This window comes from Canis aureus, chromosome 11 (assembly GCF_053574225.1).
Source record: "Canis aureus isolate CA01 chromosome 11, VMU_Caureus_v.1.0, whole genome shotgun sequence".
Classification (NCBI taxonomy): domain Eukaryota; kingdom Metazoa; phylum Chordata; class Mammalia; order Carnivora; family Canidae; genus Canis; species Canis aureus.
The window spans coordinates 46,598,169-46,623,326 of NC_135621.1; the positions used below are offsets into that span (position 1 = coordinate 46,598,169).

General features: G+C 44.4%; 1 protein-coding gene and 1 pseudogene across 8 annotated transcripts in view; both read left to right on the forward strand.

Moving 5' to 3' along the window:
• CRACDL (CRACD like) overlaps positions 1-25,158 on the forward strand; it is a 135,056-nt gene that overhangs the window by 43,446 nt on the left and 66,452 nt on the right. For 2 of the 8 annotated variants that reach the window (XM_077915048.1, XM_077915049.1), the window contains exon 1: positions 12,382-12,401. The exons of the other annotated variants lie outside the window; for them this stretch is intronic. In XM_077915048.1, coding sequence (XP_077771174.1) covers positions 12,397-12,401 — 5 coding nt within the window. In that variant the 5' untranslated portion in view covers positions 12,382-12,396. Of the gene's footprint in view, positions 1-12,381; positions 12,402-25,158 lie in introns of those variants that run through there. 8 annotated transcript variants of the gene reach the window in all.
• LOC144323136 (large ribosomal subunit protein eL19 pseudogene) lies at positions 19,122-23,716 on the forward strand (annotated as a pseudogene).

The window sequence follows — 25,158 nt, forward strand, 5'->3', positions numbered from 1 at the left end:
GGGTAGGCCCAGGTCAGGGGTGGAGAAAAGGATTTCAGACTACCTGAGGGCCCTGGCCGTGGACTGGGCCTGTCCCTGGGGACTCTGTCCACATCTAAGCCAGGTGGTGGGCCAGGCAGGGAGGTGCTCACATGCTTTCCCCCATGAGCCTCTGGGCCTCCATTAGCCAGGGAGTAAAAACACTTTATTGTGGAAAGGACTCTACCTTCCAGTCGACTGGAACTGGAAGTGCTTGATGCCAAAAATAGATGGTCTATTCATCTATTTCAGAAAGCTTAGAAAAGCTCTGGCTGAGATGTGTGGAGGTGGCAGGAACAGGTCCACTGAGTGAGTTTAGTAAGAGTGTGAGGAAGGATGCCGTACGTTTCTGCTTTTACTCTGATGAGTCCAGCTTGGTCTATAACTGGTTATATTTATACATACACACATGCATATTGGGGTTCACATTTTTTGCAAAAATGAAATACTATGTTTGCATAGTTTCCTGCAGATCCTTATATAAACTTCATAACATATTTTATAAATATTTCCATGTCAGTGAATACATCTACTTCATTTCTTTTAACCACTCCTTAGTATTCTGAATAATTCAGTTAACTATTCCCATACCAAGGAATATTTATGATATGTCTAAATTTTAATACAAATCTGGCTGCGGGTAACATATTTGCTCATTTATCTATGTGTGTGTGCTTCTGGATAATCCTATAGAATAAATTTCCAGAAGTGGAGTTGCTATTGCTACATTTAATATTTGGTAAAAACTGCCAAATGGCTGTCCAGAAAAGGTGTATTATTTTTTAACTCTTACCAGCAACACGTGGGAGTGCCAGTTCTCACACTTTACCAATGGTAAATAGTATCTATCTTTTTAAATTGCTAATAGTCTTCTTTGTTACATGTGGTGATGAGTAGAGTTGGCCATTTTAATACACTTATTGGCTGTTCCTTATCATGTGAATTACTCTTACATATTCTTTGCCTACTTTTCAATGGAATTGTTTGCATTTTCTGTATTGCTTTAGAAGAGCTCTTTATAAGTCAGGAATATAGATTCCCTTTCTCATAGATACTGTGTATATTTCCTCCTCACCTGACTCAGGTCTTTCAACTTCCTCAAAAGCTTTCAGTGTGGGGACACCTGGGCAACTCAGTGATTAAGTGTCTGATTTCGACTCAGGTCATGATCCCAGGGTCCTGGGATCAAGTCCCACATTGGGCTCCCCGCAAGGAGCCTACTTCTCCCTCTGCCTATGTCTCTGCCTCTCTCTCATGAATAAATAAAATCTTTAAAAAAATATTTTGGACTCCGGTGGGATATGTGAATTAGATCTTGATTATTTAGAAAGGGAGAAACAAAGGCAATCTAGTACAGTTGTGATAATGTAATTCCTGGATCTTTATTTTCTTATTTATAAGGTTGAACATTATTTGGATAGTTGTATATAAATCACAACCCCCTGTATATATTTTTTCTTTAGTCTTTAAAGTAAATTTATATTTCATCTCTCCCAAACCTTTTCTACACTGTGAAACTTTTTTTTTTTCCCCATCATCTCCCAGAAGAAAGTACGTATCTGTTATCAGTCGTCTTTAAACATTTGGTGGAATTCATCAGTGAAGCCCGAGCCTGGGATTTTCTTTGTGGAAAGTTTCAAAATTCCTGTCTCTTTAGTTGTAGTAGGTCAATTCTGAATTTCTGGTGAGCCAGTTTTGATAGTTTGTGTCTTTCTCAGAATGTGTTCATTTCATCTAATTAACTAGTTTGTTGGCATATGAGTTGTTCATAGTATTTCCTTATAATCATTTTTATTTCTGTAAGGTCAGTAGTGATGGCCCCTTTTTCATTTTTTATTTTAGTAAGTTGAGGGGTTTTTTTTTTCCTTTTTTCTTGGTCAGTCTAGCTAAAAGTTTTTTCATTTTGTTGATCTTTTCAAAGAACCAATTTTTTCTCTTGTTGATTTTCTGTATTGTTTTTCGAGTCTCAATTTCATTAATTTCTTCTCTAATCTTTATTATTTTTTTCCTCCTGCTTTCAGTTTAGTTTGCTCTTTTCAAAATTTGAGGTGGAAAAAAAGTAAAAAAATAAAAATAAAAATAATAAAATTTGAGGTGGTTTATTAGGCTATTTATTGAGATCTTTCTTCCTTTTAAATATAGGCATTTACAGCTATGAATTTTCTGTAAACACTGTTTTAGCTATAGCCTCTTTTTGTTTTTACTAATCTCAGAGTATTTTCTATGTCTCATGATTTTTTTCTTTGACCTATTGTTGCTTAGAAGTTTGTTACTTAATTTATTCCAGACATTGTGAGTTTCCCAAATTTCCCTCAGTTATTAATTTCTAATTTAATTCTGTTTTGGTTGGAGAACATACTTTGTATAATTTTAATCTTTTAAAATATATTGAGTCTTGTTTTATGGCCTAAAAAATATTCTACTTTGTAGAATGTTCAACGTGCCCTTGAGAAGAATGTGTATGCTATTGTTACTGAGTGCGTGTTCTGGTCTGTTAGACCTGGTCAGTTTATCGTGTATTGAAGTCTTCTGTTTCTTTTTTGATCGTCTAGTTGTTCCATAATTATTGAGATGGAACATAGAAGACTCCCAACTATTACTGCCTAATTGCCTATTTCTTCCTTCAACTCTTGTCAGTTTTGCTCTGTGTATTTTGAAGCTGTGTTATTAGGTGCATATATGTATATAATTGTTAAATCTTGATTGATTGACTCTATTATTACACAATTTCCTACATTGTCTCTAGTAATTTTTGTCTGGGAGTCGGTTTTGTCTGGTATTAGTAGAGGTACCCCAGCTGTTTTAGTTGTTTGCATGGCATATCTTTTTTCCATCCTGTCACTTTCAACTTATTTGTGTCTTTGAACTTAAATTGTGTCTCTTATAGACAGCATATATTTGGAGCATTAAAAAAATGTATCCTGTCAGTCTCTTTTATTTGAACCATTTAATGCATCTTAATTTAATGTAAATATTTGCCTTTAATTGTTTTCAACAAATACCTCAGTGGAAGAGAAAAGGCTTTTCACACTGAGGGAGCTCTGACTCAGGATAGATTAGGGTTTTCCAGGGAGCCACCAGAAGGGTAGAATGACAGTTCTCTGGGAACAGAGCCTTGAAGTTCAACTTGGTTCTCCCCCATCTAGTGACTGCCAGACTACTGATTTACAGAGTAATTGTGACGCTGTTGGCTTTCAAGGCTACCATGGAGCTCGAGGGCAGAGGGTTGGAATAAGGAAGGTTAAAATGCTCACTTCATACTAAGATTTAGCTGTGTCTCTTGATTAATGCTTCCTGGAGTGCTGCAAGCCTTTGGTTAATAGCCAGAGTTGTGACAAAGTTGATTCTAACTCCCCCCCCCGCCCCCCCCGGTTTTCTCGTTGCTTTTATAGATGAAAGATTTTTTTTGGAGGCCCTTAGTCCACCATTTTTATTAATATCACCTGCTTACACTTTTATTATTAGAAGTATTTTGAGGGGCTCCTGGGTGGCTCAGTTAAGTGTCTGCCTTCAGCTCAGCTCATGATTTCCAGGTCCTGGGAGGGAGAGAAACTTGCATCAGGCTCCCTGCTCAGCGGGCAGTCTGCTTCTCCCTCTGCCCCTCTGTGTCTTACCACGCGATCATGACCTGAGCCAAACGAAGGCAGAGGCTTAACCGACTGAGCCACCCAGGCGTCCCAAATTCTGAGCTTCTAAAGGCCCTATCTTCATCTGCATTTCCAGTTCTTCCTAATGCAGCTTTACTGAGATAACTTTTTGTAACTCTTATCACACTGTCAGCCATATTTTTGTAGTCATTATTTGATTCTGAACTGTAAATATTCTTCCCATAGCATCACTGTGGCTTTTGGCTTTTATTTTTGCTAAGAAACAAAAAAATGCACCTGATACATGTTTTACCACAATAAAAAAAGGCAGTTCTTCCCACCATCATCGGGGTTTAGCAGCTCCTTAGCATGGAATTGAAGGCCTTTACATCCCTGGTGTGTAGGGTGATGATATCCTAGTCTGGAGGTAAGACGCTATGCTAACTGAGCCCTTTCATCCAGTTGCTGGAGAATTCAGTCACTGAATTCACTGTCCAGCGACGGATTTCAGTGACTGTCTTGATGGAATCATCTCCGTAAAGTGCAGCCCCTGTTCTAGGGCTTCAGCTTCCTTCTGATGCTCCTGTAGGACAGATGCCTAATGGACACAGACACCCTTCCCACCCTCTTGTGCTTTTCTGTGCCAGGAGCCGTCTCACTATCCTCCTTGTGAGGTGAAGCCAACTCTATGGTCTCTTGTTTCTGGGGTTTGAGGACTGGGCAACCAGTCTCTAGAAAGCTCAGGTTCACCCTCCCATTTTTCAAGTGCCTGCAGGTGGGGATCAGAGTATCATCCCTGCTTTGTTCTTTCCTCAGCTGCACTGAAGAGGCAGGGCTGTCCTGGTGGTGTGGCCAGGCAAGCTGGCTGTCAGTCATTGTGGGAGAGGGTGGCATTCAGGTCACCTCCCACCTTACATCCCTTCCCCCTGCTTCCAACCCTGCACATTTCTTCGCTTAAGGCCAGCACATGAGCTTGTGATGGGTCCCTGGCTCCGGCTAGCCGTTGTGGTGCCCTGTCCGTCTGCGCTGAGCCCCACGCCTAGCTCTGTGAGCTCTGCGGCCTCTGTCCTCTGGCTGGTGCAGGGAATTTGCTGCCGCTGCACGCTCGCCCCCTTCAGTGCTGCTCAGTCCCTGGCAGCGGCGGCAGGCAGGTGTCTGCTGCCGAGCACCAGCTCCTGCCCCGCGGGTCCCCTCACGCCCTCTGCTGGCCTGTGTCTCCAGGTGCACCCTGTGCACCCTGTGACACAGACACCCTGTCTCCATCCTGCACCCGTGGGGTCACCACCCTTCCCTCCCCGCACGGGCTGCTCCCCAGCCACAGATCATCTCCCGTGGGCGGCACTATTTCCACATCCCAGGGACTTAGGGACGGGACAGCCAGAGCAGGCCTTGTGTGTGGAGGTGGTGTGGGTGGGCGCCCATGTGCTGCATTCTGAGAGATGCCAAAAATAACAGTGAGCAGTGATCCCTCCCATTAGCTCCCATACTTCCTCTGTGCATTACATCACCTCGTTCTGTCCTTCACAACAGCCTGTGTGACAGTTCTTGTGAGAAGTGAGAAACTGAGGCCAGGCTGGGAAAGTGACAGCCAGGACTCCAGTGCAGACAGCGCCTTGGTGCTCTTTCTGTTCTACTCAGGCCCAGCTTTTTCCCTCTATTTTTTTTGTGGATTTTTTTAAAAAGTTCTTATTTTAATTCCACTTGGCATACAGTGTAGTATTAGTTTCAGGTGCACAGTATAGCCTTTCACCACTTCCATACGTCACGCGGTGCTCACCACGAGTGCTCCTCTCTCTATTTCGATGTCGAATTGTATCACCTCTGGTTCTTCATGCAAGTTGCACGTTGTGTTGGCATCGTACAAATGCAGTCTCCCCAACGTGTTGTGGGCCAGTGGGAGCAGTGTGCAACTGCTTCTGCCCCAGGCCGGGCTCCCAAGTGCAGGTCTCAAGGCCACCAGTGTCTGCACCTGAGAAACAACTTGTTTTTACTACAACTCAGTTTCTTTTCTGCTTTGAGCTCCCAGGGGTGCTTGGCCACCGATCTCAGTCTCAGCCAGTGTGGTGTTCCTTCCAGCCCTCAGCAACCGTGAATAGCATCTGTGTTCTGTGTTCTGAGAGGTGGCCTGTGGTGCTTGGTATCTGGATGGGAGAAATACTGCTGGTGCTGGCACCCTGTTATATCTGCTTGGCCCATCAAGACCTCTATTCTCCATCTTCTGTGCCAATCACTGTGGGTTGGCACCAAGGCTTTCCTTGTTGTCGTCTCTTTGGGTTTGGTGGCCTGCTCTACCCCAGGCCACCCCTGCCAAATAACACAGGAGTTATTCGGCTGCCCTGCTCCTACTGGGGCTCAGGATGCCACATGACACAATAAGCCTTGCTTTCCTAAACCCCCTTTGTGACTTTTTCCAACCAAGAATCTTGCTGCCACTACCTGGGTCCACCTAAGTTTGTGTCACTGTTAAGGCCCTTGCCCTTCATCCTTCGCCAGATGGTTTTCCACCAGATGGAAGAGGTGAAGCCATCAGGATGCAATGGGCACATGCAGGGAATGCACAGAGCTTAGAGTTGGCTTATTCTGCCAGCGACTGAGCTGTTCTTTGATGACCCTAACACAGAGGGGTCATGCCTTTGCCCCATGCAGATCTACAAGGAACACGGTCTGCTGATACCTGCTTTATCATTTGTCCCAACCTGTCCTGGTACAGCTGTCTTGAAAGTCTACCAAACCCCCTTGTCCTGCGGATCTAAAAGTGGAGCCAAATGAAGACTGTCTGTGACTTCAGAGGTTCAAATAGTTTGACATCACTTATCCAGCCCCTGTTTGCTCAGAGAATTAGTTGGGACTCTTTCTTTTGTAAATAAGGCTTGCAAAGGCTTGTCTGTCATTTAAAAAGACAGCCGACTTTGTGGCTCATGTAGCTGGAACACCATGGAAATCTGACTTTAGGAACAGCTGGATCCAGAACTCTACACGGAGCACCTGGGTGCATTTGCTTTTCTCTCTTCATGTCTTGGTGCTTCTTTCCTCTCTAGGCTCACATCCTTCCGGTCCCAGCAGACAAATATTTTCAACAGTTCCATAAAAGCTCTGAGTCTCTCTTTGGCCTGAAATAAGTCTCGTGCCTGTCCCTGCAGCAGCCACTCTTGCCAGGGTCTGGAACTACGTTGACCTGGGCCATAGCTGTAGCTCCTGCCTCGGGCCACACCATGTATTAAGAATCAGACTTCGGTAGGTTCTTACTAAGTCCATGAGCGCACACAGTTTGTATCCCTGCTGCACCTCTGTGTTCAGTCATGCCCAGGAGTGGAATTGCTGCCCCTGCCAACCACTTGAAAATAGCATGCGGCCTGAATGGTCTTCACCTTCCCCTGCTGCATGGGTTTCTGTTCCTAAGAGGCCACAGTCCTATTTTCCTTTGTTGGAACTTAAAACCCTTTAGCTAGTGGAGGCTGTGGCCTTGGGTGCAGAGCCATGTGCCCCCCCCACCCCCAGTTTGTGCTTTAGATGCATTGCCCCAAGTGTTCCCTGGCTATCACCTGGGGGCTGGAAAGCAGGCTGTCCCTTCCTCCAGAAGTCTGGTTTTCCAGCCCTTCTGAGTGCAGCCCAGCCATGAGTGTGTGTGTGTGGGGTGGGGGGGGGAGGTGCAGGGGTCAGTCTTCTGGGCTGCCCTAAGCCTGTATTGTAAGAGGCACCTCAGAAGAGGGCTGGACCAATGTGAAGAGCCCTCTTCCCCCAACTAGTGATGCCGTGTGCCCAACTCCCACCACAAGGCCATGGACCAGGCTACGCTGGAGGCCGTGAACACTTCAATTGCCTGGATGGTGCAAGAACTAGACTTGGAGCAGTTCCTTGTCCTTGTGGGAGAGTACTGTGTCCTTACACAGGGGTTGTGTGTCTCACCTGCAGGCTCACCTAATGACATGAGGGCTGCATTAAGAGGTCTTTTTTTTTTTTTTTTTTTTTTTAGATTTTATTTATTTACTCATGAGAAAGAGGCAGAGACATAGGCAGAGGGAGAAGCAGGCTCCCTGCAGGGAGATCGATGCAGGACTTGATCCCAAGACCCTGGGATTACAACCTAAGCTGAAGGCAGATGCTCAAGCACTGAGCCACCCAGGTGTCCCTGCTCTCAGAAGTCTTGATTCACCTCTGGGATAGTGGTTCTCCACCCTGGCTACATTTGAAATCACTAAGAAAATACTGACACCTGGGTCACACTGCCAGAAATGGGCTGGAGCTTTAAAACGTCCCCAAGTGATTGTGATGTGCAACCAGAGTTGGGAATAACCACCCTAATGCAGTGATTCTCAAATTTTGACACGCAGAGGAATCACCTGGGGATCTTGTTCCATTGGGGGTTGTGAGTACATAGGTCTGGGTGGAGCCTGAGAGTCTGTCCCACTAACCAGCTCCTAGGTGATGCTGAGGCTGCTGGTCCCCAGAGGCAGTCAGTAGGGACAGGCGGATCTCTCCCTTGCATGGCAGTGGATGTGTCGATTTGGCCAGGCTGTTACCTGATGTAGCTCCCAGAGACAGTTCCGGAGAGGGGGCTCTCCAGAGCCCAGAGTGACTATCAGGCAGTCTGGGTTGCATCTTGCTGCAATGCCCTTGCCCTTGGAGAGAAACTAGGTGGGGACAGAAGCGAGTCTCCTAGCTGTGCAACCACCTGATCTGCTGCCAGAGACCTGGAAGTCCTGTTACTGCCTTAGGAGCAGGCACCCAGCAAACGTGCTCGGAAACAGCAGTCCCATGGTCTGTGGGCTCACAGATGCAGGGACCTCAGGAGCCCACCTCCACCCCATACTTGTGCTGGCATTTCCTGCTTTTGCCAACTGCCACCTGGTGACGCTTTCTTTGATTAACAACTCAGTTGCCTGGAATGGACAAAACACTCCTAGTACTCAATTCAGCCAACATTTAAAGAGTAAATGTATATGAAATATTTACAGCAATTCTTGGCACATGGTGAGTTGCCATCACCATCAGGTCTTGGCTCACTAGAAGGTGGAATCTGAGAAATCCCCAGTGTTCTCACTTATTCACGAGGTCTTGCCAGATCAACACACCCGCCTTTCTGTGGTCACTTTCCTGTGCATCAGCCAAGTAAAGAATGTATGCAGTTCTACCATAATGACTCTAGAACTGTGCTTGGTGCCATGTCTGCAGAAGACCCTGGCCAAGAGGAGGCTTACATGGTTTATATGTTGCAGTGTGTTCACTATGCATTGACTAAGCACCTGCTGCACACTTGGCACCTTGGGATATACAGAAAGAACCAGATTTATTGGTATTGTCCTCAAATAATTCATTCTGACTGAGGAAGCTGGCTATGACCCATGAGACTGCAAAAGTCATTAATTGCTAAATGCTGTGAGACCTCTGTATACTACACCCAACTCCATGGAAATAGTTCAGAAAATGGAGACTTCGCTGCTTATTTCAAGGTCTTCAAAAGAGAGAGAAGCTGCAACAATTTGGAATATCAGGTATCTTCACATAGCCAGCCAAATGTACGTTCATATTGCTCCATGTCCTTGCTCTCCGAGCGTGATGTCTCCAGATTACCACATAGGAAGATATTTATGTCACACCCCACCAGCCCCCACATGTGAATCACACAGGAGCACTTTTTCAGAGAACCTTACCAAATGGCTCAAATAAAATCAACTATTTGAGAATATTTTTTTTCTTAGACATTCCAAAGAAAGTTAACAAAGTGAAAGACCTATACGAGTTTATTACCTGATGAATGCTGCCCTTGGACTTTATATGCATCAGTGGGGAGGCCCACTCCTTCAGAACACCTACCTCAGGCCCCTACTATGTGTAGGCCTGAAGGCTATAGAGATGAAAAGAACTCATCTCTGACCTCGAGAAGCACAAGGCCCGGGAGCAGAGCGGTGTAAGAAATGATGTGACCGGCCAGGCGCTCCAAGGAAAGATGCACAGTGCCCAGCAAGCACAAAGATTTCCCAGGGCCCCGGGTGGTGGTAGAAGTTGCTAATGAGTGTGGGAGGTGAAGAGCAGGGGTTCCCTGCAGGTGTGCAGAGTCTCCAGTGTGGCTGCAAGTGAGTTTGTGGGGGAGCAGGCGGGAGGTAAGGTAGATGGGGCCAGACAGGAGAGTGGTATTACCACCATACATCAAGAACTTGATGTTGAAAATATATTTTCAATACACGTTGTCCTCAGCTCAAACATATTTTATGTGTTGGCTGACTGGCACATCTTCACAGAAAAAGAAACTTGTGCCAATTTTACAGACCTTTATTTTTCAAAAGTAATTTAATGGTCTGTTCGATATCCAATATGAGTCCAAACCACTCATATCATAATTGAAACTGAGGCCAAGAGAGGGCAATGATTCATTCCAAGTCATTGAGCTGGTTTAGTAGCTAGTTAGTGGTTGAGCCAAGCTAGAACCAGTCTATAGATTGTTGCCACTCCTGCCAACAGCGTAGCTGCCCCCAGGCAGCTGCCGTGACTTCCTGGAGGCCTGTGTGGGGAACAATCTGAGGAAGATGCTGTGGTTGATTATTGATGTCTGTCAAGGGCAAGTGATCGAAGAGTGGCTGTGAGTGTACCCAGGGTTGCCACTGCACCTTATCTTCCCTTGTGATGATAAAAATGAAGTCGTACAGAAAGCAGGAACTGTGGTTAGTTGACAACCTTAAAAATTAGACTTCCAATACATTCATGTAAGTCAGTGACTGTTTATTGGGTTCTAACAGAGCCCACGGTGCTGTGAACACAAAGCTGCATCCCGCATAGCCTGGCCCTTACTCTGCTCACCGTCTCAGGGCCAAAGCCGTGCTCAGTAGGGAACATCGGCAGCTTGTAACAGGATGAGAAAACTGTGAAAAGTAATTTAACAGATTTATGTTCTGTGGTGCATTTGTACTGCTTGTCTAAATAAACTGTTTTCTAAGGTAACTTAAAAACGAGCTACTATTTTAATACCTAAACTGGCAAGGCGATTTTAGACCTGTAAAGGCATTAAAATAGTATTACCTATATCTTTACATGATTAAAAAACAAAACAAAACAAAAACAAAAAACAACCAAAGGCAAACAAGCCCAGATATAGAATTTGTTTTCCGTAATTTTACAGTTTCCTCAAATCTTCACATCTAACTCCAAACCTGAATGTTCTCCAATTCAAAGAGATCACTGGAGCATTCTGGGCTTTTGCTTTCAAAAACAGGAAGCTAGTTTTTGGGCTTGTGGCTTCCCCCAGGATCAAGCTGGCTGATGGGAAATCTGAGAATCAACCTAGAGGGAAGTGAACAGACCAGCAGGCCACATTGTGTGGTGACAAAAGGTGTCATGCATGCCCAAGAGGACAAATCCTTGGCAGCTGCAGCCACTACGTAATCAGATCTCCAAAGTGCAGGCCATCAGGGACAAATGTGTAATTTCCTTGGCTGCCTGGTTCCTGCTTTTTTCTTTTCTTTCTTTCTTTCTTTTTTTTTTTTTTAATACATGCAGATACTTGCATCTCTTTACTTCTGTCAGCACAGCCAAAACCCATTCCGTTAGTCCTTCGCAGTGTGTTATTTCCAGCAATTCTTGATGCCCCACATAGAACCATCTATGTCTGTGTGTCACTTCTCAGGCCACATGGTCCTGAAGCAAAGTCTGCCCAGTGCCGGCCAGCTGGTCGCATGAATAGGATAATAGTTCACTCTCCTGGGCTTGCTCTCTTCCTTCCTGTGCTGTCCCTGTCGGCTGGGGCCTTGCCCTCTTCCCTCTGTCAGAGATAGCAGGGAGCATCCTCAGCAGAGCAGAGAGACCTTGGCATCCCTGGGAGTTGGGAGGATGGGCCAGGATGTGCTGAGGGTGACCAGCCCCATGTGGCTCAGGGTGGAGGGACTTGTGCCTGGCAGCCTATGCAGAAAGCCTCCTGATTCTCAGCTCGGGTCCTGCCCTCAGGTGTCATTTTACGGTTTCCACAGAAGTGTGTTCAGCCAGAACCATGAAAAAATTGTCAGCGTGGCAACATGATCTACAGCTACTCTTTCTGGGTAGTTGTTGGGTTTTGGGTTTTGTTTGCTTGTTTGTTTTTGGTTTCAGTTAAAATCGGTGTAACTCATGATGGCCATTGGGTTCTTTATAACGCCACTTTGGGATAGTAAGCAAGTAACAGACCCAAACGTGACACTTCCCTCTTTGTGAAGGTCAACTCTGAACAGCACAAAGCACGGGAAGATTTTGGAGTTGCCTAACTCACTTCTGATGCTTGTAAATAGCTACTCTAAGTCATTTAAACGCTCAATTGAGCTGTGGGGCCATTAATTGTTTGGTTTGACTGCTTTTGTGGCTGAAAAGAATTTATTAATAGTGAACCCATCTTTCCTATTGGTGTTTAAACAGCCTGAATGTTCCAAGTGGTATGTGAGGAAAAGAACGTTGTGATGTTTTTAAAGTCCCAAGAGTGTGTGAGGGCTACTCTAGAGGCACAGAGAGGCTACATGGCATGTTGTGTGGGGTCTTGCCCAGCTGGATTCCTGGGAGGCCCTCAGAGACCTCGGTTCTGCATCCCTGCCCCTGGCCAGTTTGGGGGGGTGGGGAGGTCAGAGCACCGTGTGGTGGTCCCTGTGTGAGGGACCTGCCAGAGGGCGTGAGAGGTAGTGGAACCAGAAGGGAAGCTGTGTCCTGTGACAGAGGCTCGCCGTGGGCCAACCCGCATGGACGTGCCTTGCAGCCTGGGCCGAGATGCTCGCCTTCATTGCTGTTCGGTGATCTGAGGTTCCACAATGGTAGCTTCTCCTCCAGCTCTGACACAGAAATGAGGTGGGGACATGGTGAGTAAGTGTGAAAGTGCCTTGGGAATGACAGAAATGACCTCTCACAAATAAGCTCTTGGTTCTAAGCAGCTAAGATCCTGGCGAGTGCCTGGCCTTGGGCAGGAATTTCCACTCCCAGTGGCCCGGCTCCAGCGCCCCCTCCTCAGGCTGCCAAGTCAGGAGACCGAGACTCAGAGTGGGAAGCTCACAACTCCAGATCCCAGGCCCCAAGTCCTGGGCTCCTTACAGCCCCTGCCTTGTCTTCAAAAGCAACTATCGGAACTTCTCCTGATTATGAACCAACATACAGTTTCAATCAGAAAAATTGCAAAAACCTTGAAAAGCGCAAAAGAAAAGCTTTAAATACATATAATTCTGTGGCCCAGACATAACTGCAGGTCACATCTTTTTGTGGTCCTTCCATATTCCTCTTAAGCATCCAGAGACTTTAAACAAATAATGGGTTTTACTGCACACACTTTTATAGCACAGTGTTTGTCAATGGAGGGCCCATGGACAGCATCATTGGCATCACCAGGGGACTTGTTAGAAATACAAGACTCTCAGGCCCTGCCCCAGATTGAAGCAAAATCTGTGGTGGAAGCCTTCGGATGACATGTGGAAGTGCTGCTCTAGGCCACTTCTCCCCAGCACAGTGAACTGTGGACATTCTCCTGTGTCCATCGATATTTTCATGTAACACAATCTTGTTTGTGACTAGCTAGCGTTCCCTCATATAGCAGTGTCGCAGCACTGTAACCAGTTTCCTGCTGACGAGCCTTTGAAACGTTCCCAAGGTGCTGCCATATCATCTCAAGACAAATTTCTTAGAAGTGCTATTACCAGATCAGAAAAGATTTTGAAGGCTATTGATCCATGCTGCCAGAGTGTAAGGCCCAGGAGGATATAGCTTGACCATCACTCCGACTCCTGGCCTGCACTTCTTAGGAGGCAGTTGCTCTCATGGGAGAGAGCTCACACTTGGGTGAGGTACAGACTGATTTGAGTGTCACATTTTCCACTTCCTGGCTCAGTAGTCTTGGACCGGTTGCTTAACTTCTCTGATCCTGTTTTCTCACCTGTAAAAAGGAGATGAGATATCCTGTTTAATTCAGAGAGATTTGTGAGCATTAAATGAGAGTATAAACCATCTGGGACCTGGGACCTGCTTTATTCTCTTCCCTCTGAGTAAAATGAGCCCAGAGGCCTGACGCAAAACCCTTTGATTTCCTTGCATAAAAGATTTTCTGTTGGGGTTTATAGACTCCATTATAATAGGAATGCACCAGGGGTGTTATTGGCCTTGTCGTTTGGGCACTGCAAAGAAGGGCAAAGAAAGAGCCAAAGAAACAAAATTCCTGAACATTTTTCTTGAAATTGAGCAGAGGTTAAAGATGTACAAACAGTGCCATGGAGCACACACTGGAAGGGGGTGCAGAGGTGTGTGTGCCTGTGCAAGCAGGCTGGAGCGCATCTTCCTCTCCTGCTCCTCGGGGTACCTCTTGGTCCCTGAGCCATCCAGCACCGTGACCCCGATTGGGCAGGTTCATGGGCTCAGAGTTCCGTGAGGCTGATGGAGGCTGGCCTCGAGCAGGAGTGGGTTGCTGCTGTGGGTCTGGCTGGGTTTGACCAGCTGGGGCCTCTGGGGGAGTGCTGCTAGCTGGGATCTCCGAGACCCCAGCCCCAACTAACCCTAACCCTGACCCTTCAGTAGTTTAACCTACTGCATGGGCCCCTGAACCACCTACAGGATACAGGCGACCCTGCCAGCCTATTGTCCCTTTTCCAGGAGAAAGCTGAACCCTGAGCAGTGGACTCCTGTTGGCCTCGAGGCAGCAGGCCTTCAGCCTCGAAAGCACACAAAGGCGAGAATGTGTAAAAACCTTCAGAGCTCTTGGTGATCATTTTCCAAGTCACTGCTTTCTTTTGTCACCGTCACATACACGGGTCATGCTTTATTGTTTAAATTGTGAACCATCTGACTAGAATTTTATATAGATGCATTTTGGAAAACAGAAAAGCAAGCTAGGATTTTCTTAGAAACATCTTCAGAAGTCACTGTCTCACCCCTGCCACCGTTGCTGCTTGGTTTCAGTGATAATCCAGAATCACACTTTGTTCTCTAGAGCCTTCTGCCAGCCCTCCAGACGTTGCCTGGAAACTGCTGACCATCCTGGTTAGCAGTCTTTAGACATTGGACAAACTCAAGGCAGGCGACGTTGTGAAGCTAGGTTGCCGCCAGTGTCTGTCACTCATAAGTGGCTCAGCTGCAGATGTCAGAGAGGACATCACCTGGGGAGGCCAGCTTTGTGCTGGGGAAAGGCCAGAAAGCCTCCCCAAGCAGGTGATTTCCCCCGTGGTGTGGTCTGTGCACCTGCCAGGTGTGGTCTCGAGCAGGAGCGCTGGGAGTCCTGTCACTGCCACACAGGGAGTGGGGTGAGCCGGTGCCCGGTAACACAAGCATTTGGAAAACAGTTCACAAAACCTGTTGTGAACCTGGGATAACATGATGGGTTTTTAAGAACAAAGAACAGAGAAACGCAGAGCTAAGGAGCACATGTTGGGTGGCAGAGACGAATATGTCCCCAACGGTGGCCCCTCGCTCTGCAGACACGCTTCAAGGGGGACAGGCCGTGCCGTGTGTTCCTGGTGCTGGAACGAGAGGGAGGCATCGGATTTGGCTGTGTTAGGCTCAGAATCTGCTTGGAATTTTTTCAGCATTGGTTCTCATTTCTTCCTGGGATCAGCCCCTACCCAGATGGAAAAGGCAACCTTATCCTGTCATTGTCCTTTGCCCGCCTGTGGCGACCCCAGGGAAACAAAGCCCAGGTTTGTTATTTTTCATCCTTAGCAAGCTGGCAGTGACTCCACTTGGAGGGAGGCAGGTGCCAGCTCCAGACCAACTTCCTGCAGTGTCACCCCTGGCCTTCCAGACTCGGAGAGAAAGCAGCAGTGCATGTGTTTCTTTGCTTTTACTGCTGGGTCTTCACACCTGCACTGGGGGCTTGTGAGGGCCTCAGGAGTGGCTGTGGTTGGCAGAGGCCCCACTCCCTGGTGTCCAGGCCCAGTGAGACTGCTTGGGGAGATAGGGAAGAAGGCTCTGGATCAGCACCCAGTGGCATCTCAAGGGCCCTAAGCCACTGCAGGATGTGGGGGATGGACGGGGAAGGCCCTCTCTTCTGCCTGCTGCTGGTCCCCAGCAGGATGGAAGTGTGGGAGGCTTACTCAGCATCCACAGGGTGGCTTCCTTTTAGCAGCGCCTCAGGCCTGAGCCAAGGTGGGCTTCTGAGCACAGAGAGACGCAGGTGTGTGTGTGTGTGTGTGTGTGTGTGCACGCGCGCGCGCATGTGTGTGCACCACAGCTGCCGTCCCCTGGGGCAAAAGAATAGACCTTCAGCATCTATTGCCAGGTTTTCTAGTATGTTTCTGACCTCCTTCATTACAGACATTAATTTATCTCCTTGGATTGTGTGGATTCTGGGACAAAATAATGAATTTCTTTGTGACACATGCATATATTGCGAGGGGATCAGGGAGCGGAAGTGGGGTTGGGGGAATGAAAGGAAGAGAAAGGCAGAGGGGAAGAGGATTGGCAACACAGAGCATTTTTTTCTTTTTAGAGATTTTATTTATTCATGAGAGACACAGAGAGAGAGGCAGAGACATTGGCAGGGGAGAAGCAGGCTCCCTGTGGGGAGCCCAATTCAGAACTTGATCCCAGGACTCCGGGATCACGCCCTGAGCCAAAGGCAGATGCTCAATCACTGAGCCACCCAGGTGTCCCAATACAGAGCATTTTACTCTTAATGTGCCACGCCTGAAGCTTGGGTCCACATGGCACAGTGTGTACACTTTGGGTGACGGGAAGAAAGCAGAGCTCAGAGTGAAATTAGAATTATTGCTGTGCTCAAAGACCCAGCACCAGGGGCTTACAGACTGAGCTGTGGCAGATGCCCCGCTGCCCCGCTGCCCTCATCCTCTGAAGGTGTGCAGTTCTCAGTGCGTTTGACCTGTCACGGGGGTACACAGGGAAGTAGAGCAGTGGCATGACTTAAATTCATTTGATCAGGATAAAAGAGTCGCACGTCTCATTCACCAGATGGAAAGATTTCCAGTAAGGCAGCCCCTGTCCATCCAGGTGATTGTCACCTCTGCACATCACTTGGGCTGGTTGGACGGTGTTGGCATGTAGATGGTGCCCCTTCAGCTGCACACATCTTGGCAATGTGGGGGATGCTTGGGGGCTTGGGGGCAGATGGTCCACCTGGCTGAGCCTCCCTCTCTGCTTTTGTTACAATGGGACAGTAGCCCAGCATTTTAGGGTTCCTTTGTACTGTGTAAAGCCCTGTCCGTGGAAGTCCTCATCATTGTTCTTATTTCATAAAAATCTTTTTACTGATAATTACTCAACCTCAGTGCCTGAGTCTGCCTATTTTGAGTGGGCCAGAATGAGGGGTGGTGTTATGTCTCCTTATTAATAGCCCTTGGAGCATGACTTCCTACTAAAAGGAAAAAAATCTCAGCTCTGCATCTGCCGTGCTGCAGAAATGCCAATCACATATGTAACATCCTAGATAAATTAAGCTGTGAGAGCTTTCTTCACGTTCTTACTTTTTGATATACATGCATTTGAAAAGGGAGTTTACGGGGCTGCCCAAGTGTCTCAGTCAGTTAACTGGCTGCCTTTGGCTCAGGTCATGATCCCAGGGTCCTGGGGCCAGCCTGTGTTGGGCTCCCTGCTCAGTGAGGAGCCTGCTTCTCCCTCTCCCTCTGCCCCTACCCCTGCTCTTGTGCACTCATGTGCTCTCTCTCTTTCTCTGCCTTTCTCAAATAAATAAAATCTTTTAAAAATGGAGAGTTTATCATCTCAGTAAACTGATGACATTAAATATGGCCCAGCCCTGGTAAAGCTTCTCTGTGCCCTGGGTTCCAGTGGCCCATTTGTCAGGTGTATGTGCAGCAGTCAGCACAGGGCACAGCTCTCTCTCCAAGATGGAAAAGTTTCTAAGTTACATACCCTCTTGGCAAGATATCCCCAGCATTAGAGTGAATTTATATCCTATTTTCCCAAGAATTATGCAAATACAATATCTAAATTAAGGTTGCAAAGTTTGAAGCTCTTATGCCTACCTATTTTTGAAGTAATAGTTTTGTTAAAGTCTCTAATATAATTTTTTTTAGTTGAATAACCTGAGAATGTCTAAACTAATGTTCCTCAAATCTCATATGAAAACCTCCACTTCTGGTTGTGTAAAAACGGGTTCCTCCTGCAGGAGCTGTCGTGCATCACAGTCTGAGACATAAGTTTTATTGAGGAGTATTCATGTAGGCTTAGGCTTCATGTGTGAGCACAGGTTCACGTGTGGGTGTCTATGTATATACACCGCGCTGTATGCATTTCCAGCTAAGTAGCAGATCAAGTCACCCATTTACAAGGATTCGGAATACCAAGAAATCAACTGTTACGTAAATTTCAGAAATGGTGTTGGTGATCTTCCATAAGATACTTGTTGACTCGCTTACAAACTGTGCTGTTTATCTCGTGGATGATTGAGTTTGTATGAGCGAAACTCATCATATCTTTGCAAAGAAACAGCCCAGTGAATTGTGGCCCACAGCCCCATTCTTTGTGGAATCCCTCACTGTTCTTGAGCAGGCCATAGCCAAAGGGAAGCCTGACGATGGGAGCAAGGCATCTGGAGCAGGAAGGTCCTCTGCACTGGTATTCCTTCACTCCTGAGGGCCATTGAACTTTAGCTCTGCATGGGTGTCCCTAAGTCATGTCTAAAGGAAGATAGTGGGCAAGCAGAACTCAGGCTGAAGAAACGTGACATAGTTTAGCTAAGTGGCCTTGGGAATTGACTGAGTAGTGGATGCTGTTTCATTTTTATCAGGAGGTGATTCTTTTGGCTAGCAAGTGTTATAAGTGCCTTTGGTTCATGCATCCATTCATCCACTCATCAACATTTCTGAGCACCTTGTATGGCAGTACCATGCTGGTGCACATTCTCTATCCTCAAGGAGTTAGTCTTCATGTTTCGATACAGGATGACTTGCTTCTCTAGGCCAAGCTTAATTTTATTTTTTCATAAGATAAACAATTACAGGATACTGGAAGCTTCAAAACTGACCACCCAGTATGTTCCTTCATTCTTCCCTTTTGTTCTAGTCAAAGCACTGTGACTCAGTATCTGAGTTCTCTGGTTTCAGCCCTTTGCTTATAAGGCCTCTTGGCTTTCTTTTCTCCCAAATGTCAAAGTGGATCTCTTTCTCCTCTTTGTCCTTTCTGACAGTTAGACAAAGAAGGTTTTGCACACACACATCTAGGTGTCAGAGAAATGGCTGTGATGATTCCAGCCTTGACACCCCTGTCACTTTGGGGTGGGTACAGTGGTCAAGTCCTCTGCTCTGGAGGATAATAATATCTATCGTGAATCACTAAGTTGCCACAATTTTTGAAGAGAGATTTCTCACAGGAACTTTGTGAGCATTACACATTGCATTTGCCTCAGTAATGTGAAATTTATTTTTCTAAAAAAGGTACAGGCAGATTCTGGTGTGACTCACTAGAGAACAATAGTTAAGTCACAATTTATTTTTGTCTTTTTCCCCACAAAAAGGAAAAATTGATTAAATGTATAGGGATTGTAAGCAGGTTTAAATCTACAAAGCAGAACTGGATCAGAGAATCATGCAAACACAGATATGATTAAAATTGGCAAGTGCCATGAACAGGTATGTTGTGGGAAGTCCTGGGTCATCCTGAAGGGGCATATCAGTCTTCTTGAGGAAGCAGAATTGAGGATAAGTAGGAGTTAATAAGAAAAAGGAGGGCATGAGGGCAGGGAAGAGCATGTTCAAGCAGAGGGAACAGCATCTGCAAAGGCCCCAGGCTGGAAGGAAATGGAACATTGTGGGAAGGGAAAGTAGAGTCAGGGCACACATTTATGCCATTTGTGCACAGGGCCTCTGGCTGAAATCCAGGCCGCCTACCCTTCTTGTCCACGCTTAGATTTACCTACATGTATATTGTTCTCCATTCCTACCCACATCTCCAAAGCTTCCATCTGAGATCATATCCTTCTTCCTTTAATATTTGTTTTAGTTTGGGATTGCTGGAGACAAACATTTCATGTCACCTTTTCTGAAAAGCTCTTTATTTTACCCTTTTTTTTTCTGGTAACACTTTTTTCCCCCAGAAGCTGTACTGACATATAATCCATGTACCATAAACTTCACCTGTTTAAAATGCACTGTCTACAGGTTTTAGAGTATTTATAGAGTTGTGCAACTGTGAGCATAATCTAATTTTAGAACATACTCATCTCACCCAAAAGGAACCTTGTGCCCATTAGCAGTCACTTTCCACTCCACTTCTCTTCCCTCAGCACCCCATTCCCCAGCCCTAGGCAAATGCTAATCTACTTTCCATCTCTAGGGATTTGCCTATTCTGGATATTTCGTAGAGGTTATAGTCTTTTGTGTTGGCTTCTTTCACCTAGCATAGTGTGTTCAAGGTTGATCCATGTTGCAGCATGAATAATACTTCATTCCTTTATATGGCTGAATAATAGTCCATTGTATGTATATACCACATTTTTAAAAAGATGTTTTATGTATTTATTCATGAGAGACACAGAGAGAGAGGCAGAGATGTAGGCAGTGGAACTCCATCCCAAGACCCTGGGATCATGCCCTGAGCCCAAGGCAGATGCTCAACCACTGAGCCACCCAGGTGCCCCTATACCACATTTTTAATTTGGTCATCAATTCATGAACATATAGGTTATTTCTACTTTTTTTATTATAAGTAATGCTGCTATGAACATTGGTGTGCAAGTTTTTGTGTGCACTTTTTTCATTTTTTCTTGTTATAAAATACACACCACAGAAAATCATCGTAACCATTTTTAAGGGTACAGTTCAGTGGGATTAAGTACATTTTTATTGTCATGCAACCATCCCCACTTTCCATCTCCAGAATGCTTTTCATCTTGCAAAACAGAAAGTCTATTCCCATTAAGCAGTCACTCCCTATTATGGCTTCCCCTAGCCCCTGCAAACCACCATTCTACTTTATGTCTCTATGATTTTGATTCTTCTAAGTAGTAGAATCATACAGCATTTGTCTTTTCATGATTGGTTTATTTCACTTAGCATAATGTCCTCAAGGTTCATCATGTTGTAGCTTATTTCAGAATTGGCTTCCTTTTAAGACTGATAAGGAAAAACTTTCTTCTGTCATTTTGCTATTTTTTCTAAACCTTATAGATTTATTTTATCTCTAATTTCATGCATTTCTTTTGTGTTTAGTTGATTTTTTGGTAGTGAAATGTTTCAGTTCCTTTCTCCTTTCCTTTTGTACTTACTCCATAGCTATATTCCTTGTGGTTCCCATGGGAATAACACTTAACATCCTAACACTTTAATTTGAATTTATACCATCTTAACTTCAGTAACACCCCAGTCCTCTTACATGTCTGTCTCCATTCATTTCAGTTGTTGATGTCACAGAATAACATCTTTATACATTGTGTGTCCAAAAAATAAACTAATAATCTTTAAAAATACATCAGTCTCTTATATAGTGTAGAAAACAAAATGCAGAGTTACAAACCAAAGCTACAACACTGCTGGCTCTTAGACTACTCATTGCTTTTTTATTATTTTTTTTCACTTTTTAAAAAGAGTTTATTTATTTATTCATAAGAGACACAGAGAGAGACTGAGAGAGAGATGGAGACACAGGCAGAGGGAGAAGCAGGCTCCATGCAGGGAGCGTGATGCGGGACTCAATCCCGGGACTCCAAGGTCACTCCCTGGGCCAAAGGCAGGTGCCAAACCACTGAGCCACCCAGGGATCCCCCTCATTGCTTTTTTAAAAAGCAGGGGTACCTGGCTGACTCAGTCAGTAGAGCATGGGACTCTTGATTTCAAGGTCACAAGCTTGACCCCCAGGTTGAGTGTGGAAGTCTGCTTAAAATAAAAAGGATTTAAAGAATAAAGAAGTAGGTTATTTCTCTTAGAAAAATGAAAATAAAAATAAATTAGTAATGTGTTAGCCTCGAGTTCTTTTTCACCACTGTGGCCACTGCTATAAGTACGTTCAGGCTTTAGAAGAGGCTTGCCTCTGGTGTCCTCCATTATGGCAAAAAGAAGGTCTGGTTAGATCTCCATGAGACCAATGTAATTGCCAATGCCAACTCCCACCAGCAATTCTGGAAGCTGATTAAAGATGGGCTGATCATCTGGGAGCGTGTGACTATCCATTCCTGGGCTGAATGGCAGAGAAACATTTTGGCCCCATAGGAAAGGCAGGCATATGGGCATAGAGAAGTGAAAGAGTACTGACAGCACTCAGATGACCAAGAAGGTAATAATAATATATTATTATTGAGGAGGATGAGGAGGATGAGAATTCTGTGCTGGCTGCTCAGAGGATACTGTGATGAGGAGGATGAGGAGGATGAGAATTCTGTGCTGGCTGCTCAGAGGATACTGTGAATCTAGGAAGATTGACCACCACATGTATCACAGCCTATACCTGAAAGTAAAGGTAGCATGTTGAAAAATAAACAGATTCTCATGGAACACATCCGTAAGCTGAAGTCAGATAAGGCTCACAAGAACCTTCTGGCTGACCAGGCCGACGCCTGCAGGTCTAAGTCCAAGAAAGCATGTAAGTAAGTGCCTAGAGTGGCTCCAGACCAGGAAGGAGGAAATTGTGACTCTGTCCAAGGAGAAGGAGGCCAAGAGTTAAAGCTCCGCCTCTTCTGTCTCTACATAGTGGCCTTGGCAGTTACATAGATCGATCATTCAATGAAACAAATTTTATCTGCCAAGAAAAGATATTAGTCTCTTAAATCATCTAGAAAACAAAAAATAGAATTACAAACCCATGCACCCATGTGTGTACATTTACTAAGGTGTTTCTTCATATGGCTTCAGATTACTGTCTAGTGCCCTTTCATTCAACCTGCAGGACACCCTTGAACAAGTATTTCTTGCAGGGCAGGTCTGGTGGCAATAAACTCAGATTTTGTTTATCTGGAGATAGCTTATCCTTCCCTTTTGAAGGACAGTTTTGCCACATACAAGGTTCTTGGTTGACATTTTTTCCTTTTAGCGCTCTGACTTTATCAGCCCACTGCCTTCTGCCCTCTAGAGTTTCTGAGAGAAATCTGCTTTGTGGAGAATCTCTAGCATGTGATGACTTACTTCTCTCTTCCTGCTTTCATGATTCTTTTTGTCTTCGGCCTTCAACAGTTTAATTATAATGTATGTGAATGTGGGTATTTTTGAGTTCATCCTACTTGGAGTTCATTACCTCCTTGGATGTTTATATATTCATGTCTTTCATGAAATTTGGGGACTTTGGAGTCTCTATCTTTAGATAATCTCTCTGCTTCTTTCTCCCTCTCCTTTTTCTGGGACTCGCACAATGCATATATTTGTCTATTTGGTGGTACTCTTATGCTCTGTTCACTTTACTTCAATCTTTTCTTTTTTTGTTCCTCAGACTCAGTTATTTCTGTTGACTTATCTTCAAAGTTTCTAATTCTTTCTTCTGCCTGCTGAAATCTGCCTTTGAATCCCTCTAGTGACTCTTTCAGTTACTATACTTCTCAGCTCCAGAATTTATCTTTCTTTTTATGTTTTCTCCTTTATTGATATGTCCATTTTGTTCATACATTGTTTAATTGACTTTCTCCACATCTTTCTCTTTTTTTTTAAAGGCTTTTTATTTATTCATTCATGAGAAACAGGAGAGAGAGAGACAGAGACACAGGCAGAGGGAGAAGCAGGCTCCACGCAGGGAGCCTGATGTGGGACTCGATCCCAGGTCTCCAGGATCAGGCCCTGGGCTGAAGGCGGCGCTAAACTGCTGAGCCACCCACCCAGACTGCCCTCTCCACATCTTTCTTTAGTTGAGTATCTTTAAGTCACTTGTTTTAAAGTCTTTGTCTGGTACCTATGCTTTATGTCTTTTTTAAGGGATAGATTAAAAAACTGGATATGTGAATCTAATAATATGGTAACTCTGGAAATCAGATTCTCTCTCTTCTTCAGGATTTGCTGGGATTTGTTTTTGTTTTTATTTTTTCAATTACTGTAGGCTCTCTCTGTGCCAAGGATCACCCATTAAGTAAATTGATTTTCAAATATTAAACCAACCCACATTCCTAGAATAAATCTCACTTTTATACTTGCTGGATTTGACTAGTATTGTCTCAGGAATTTTTATGTTTATATTCATAGGTGATATCAGTCTGTAGTTTTCTTCTATTGTGATGTCTTTGTCTGGTTTGCCTTTCAGGATAATAGTGGCCTCATAGAATGAATTGGGAGTTGTTACCCTTTTTTTTTTTTTTTTTTTAATTTTATTTATTTATGATAGTCACAGAGAGAGAGAGAGAGAGGCAGAGACATAGGCAGAGGGAGAAGCAGGCTCCATGCACCGGGAGCCCGACGTGGGATTCGATCCCGGGTCTCCAGGATCGCGCCCTGGGCCAAAGGCAGGCGCCAAACCGCTGCGCCACCCAGGGATCCCAGTTGTTACCCTTTTTTATATTTTTGGAGAACAGTTTGCAAAAGGAAAGTTGCTTTTAATTCTTCTTTAAGTGTTTTATAGAATGTAAGAATGAAGATATCTAGGCCTGGGCTTTTCTTTATGGGAAATTTTAAGTGACTAATTCAATCCCTTTTCTTATTTTAAGTGTAGTCAGATTTTCCATTTCTTACTGTTTCAAGTTCAGTGGTTTTGGTCTTTCTAAGGATTTGTCCATTTCATCTAAGTTACCTATTTTCGGGGAATATAATCATTTTATAATATTCCTTTATCCTTTTTATTTCTATAATATCTGTAGTGATGCTCTTTCATTTTTGGTTTAATAATTTTAGTCTTTTCCCCTTTTATTAAGTTTAGCTGAAGGTCTATCAAATTCATTGATCTCTAAAGAACCAGCTTTTGTTTCATTGATTTTCAAAATGTTTTCCTATTCTATATTTCATTAATTTTTGCTCTAATATTTATTATGTTCTTTCCTCTGTTTGCTTTCTGTTTAGTTTGCTCTTTTTTTCTAGTTTCATGTGGAGGAAAGTTATGATACTGGTTTAAGATCTTTCTTACATAGATGTTTATAGCTATAAATTCCTTTAGGCAGTGTTTTAATTGTATCTCACAGGTCTTGGTATGTTCTGTTTTTGTTTTTATGCGTCTCAAAATATGTTATAGTTTCTCTTTGACGTGATTGGTTATATAGTAGTGCAATGTATAATTTCTGCATATTTGTAAATTTTCCCAAATTACTTGCGCTGTTGATTTCTAATTTACTTCCATTGTGGTTGAGGAATATGCTTTATTTGAATTAATTCATTTTAAATTTGTTGAGTCTTGTTTTATGACCTACCATATAGTATCAGGGGTAATGTTCTATATGCAGATAAGGCAGCTTTGTATTTTGTTATTGAATAGGGTACATATATTATATATATAATATATATATATATTCTAATTGATCTATATAGTGTTCAAGTCTTTTACATAATTGTTGAATTTCTATTTGTTCTATCCATTTTTGAAAGTGAAGTTCCCCAATTATTGAAGTTGCCAGTAGTATCTTTGAATTGTCTCTCTTATCAATTTTTGCTTCATGTATATTGAGGCCCTGGTTTTAGGTGCATACCTATTTATAACTATTCTATCTTCCTGATGGATTTACCAATTTATCATTACAGAATGACTCTACTTATATCTGGTAACA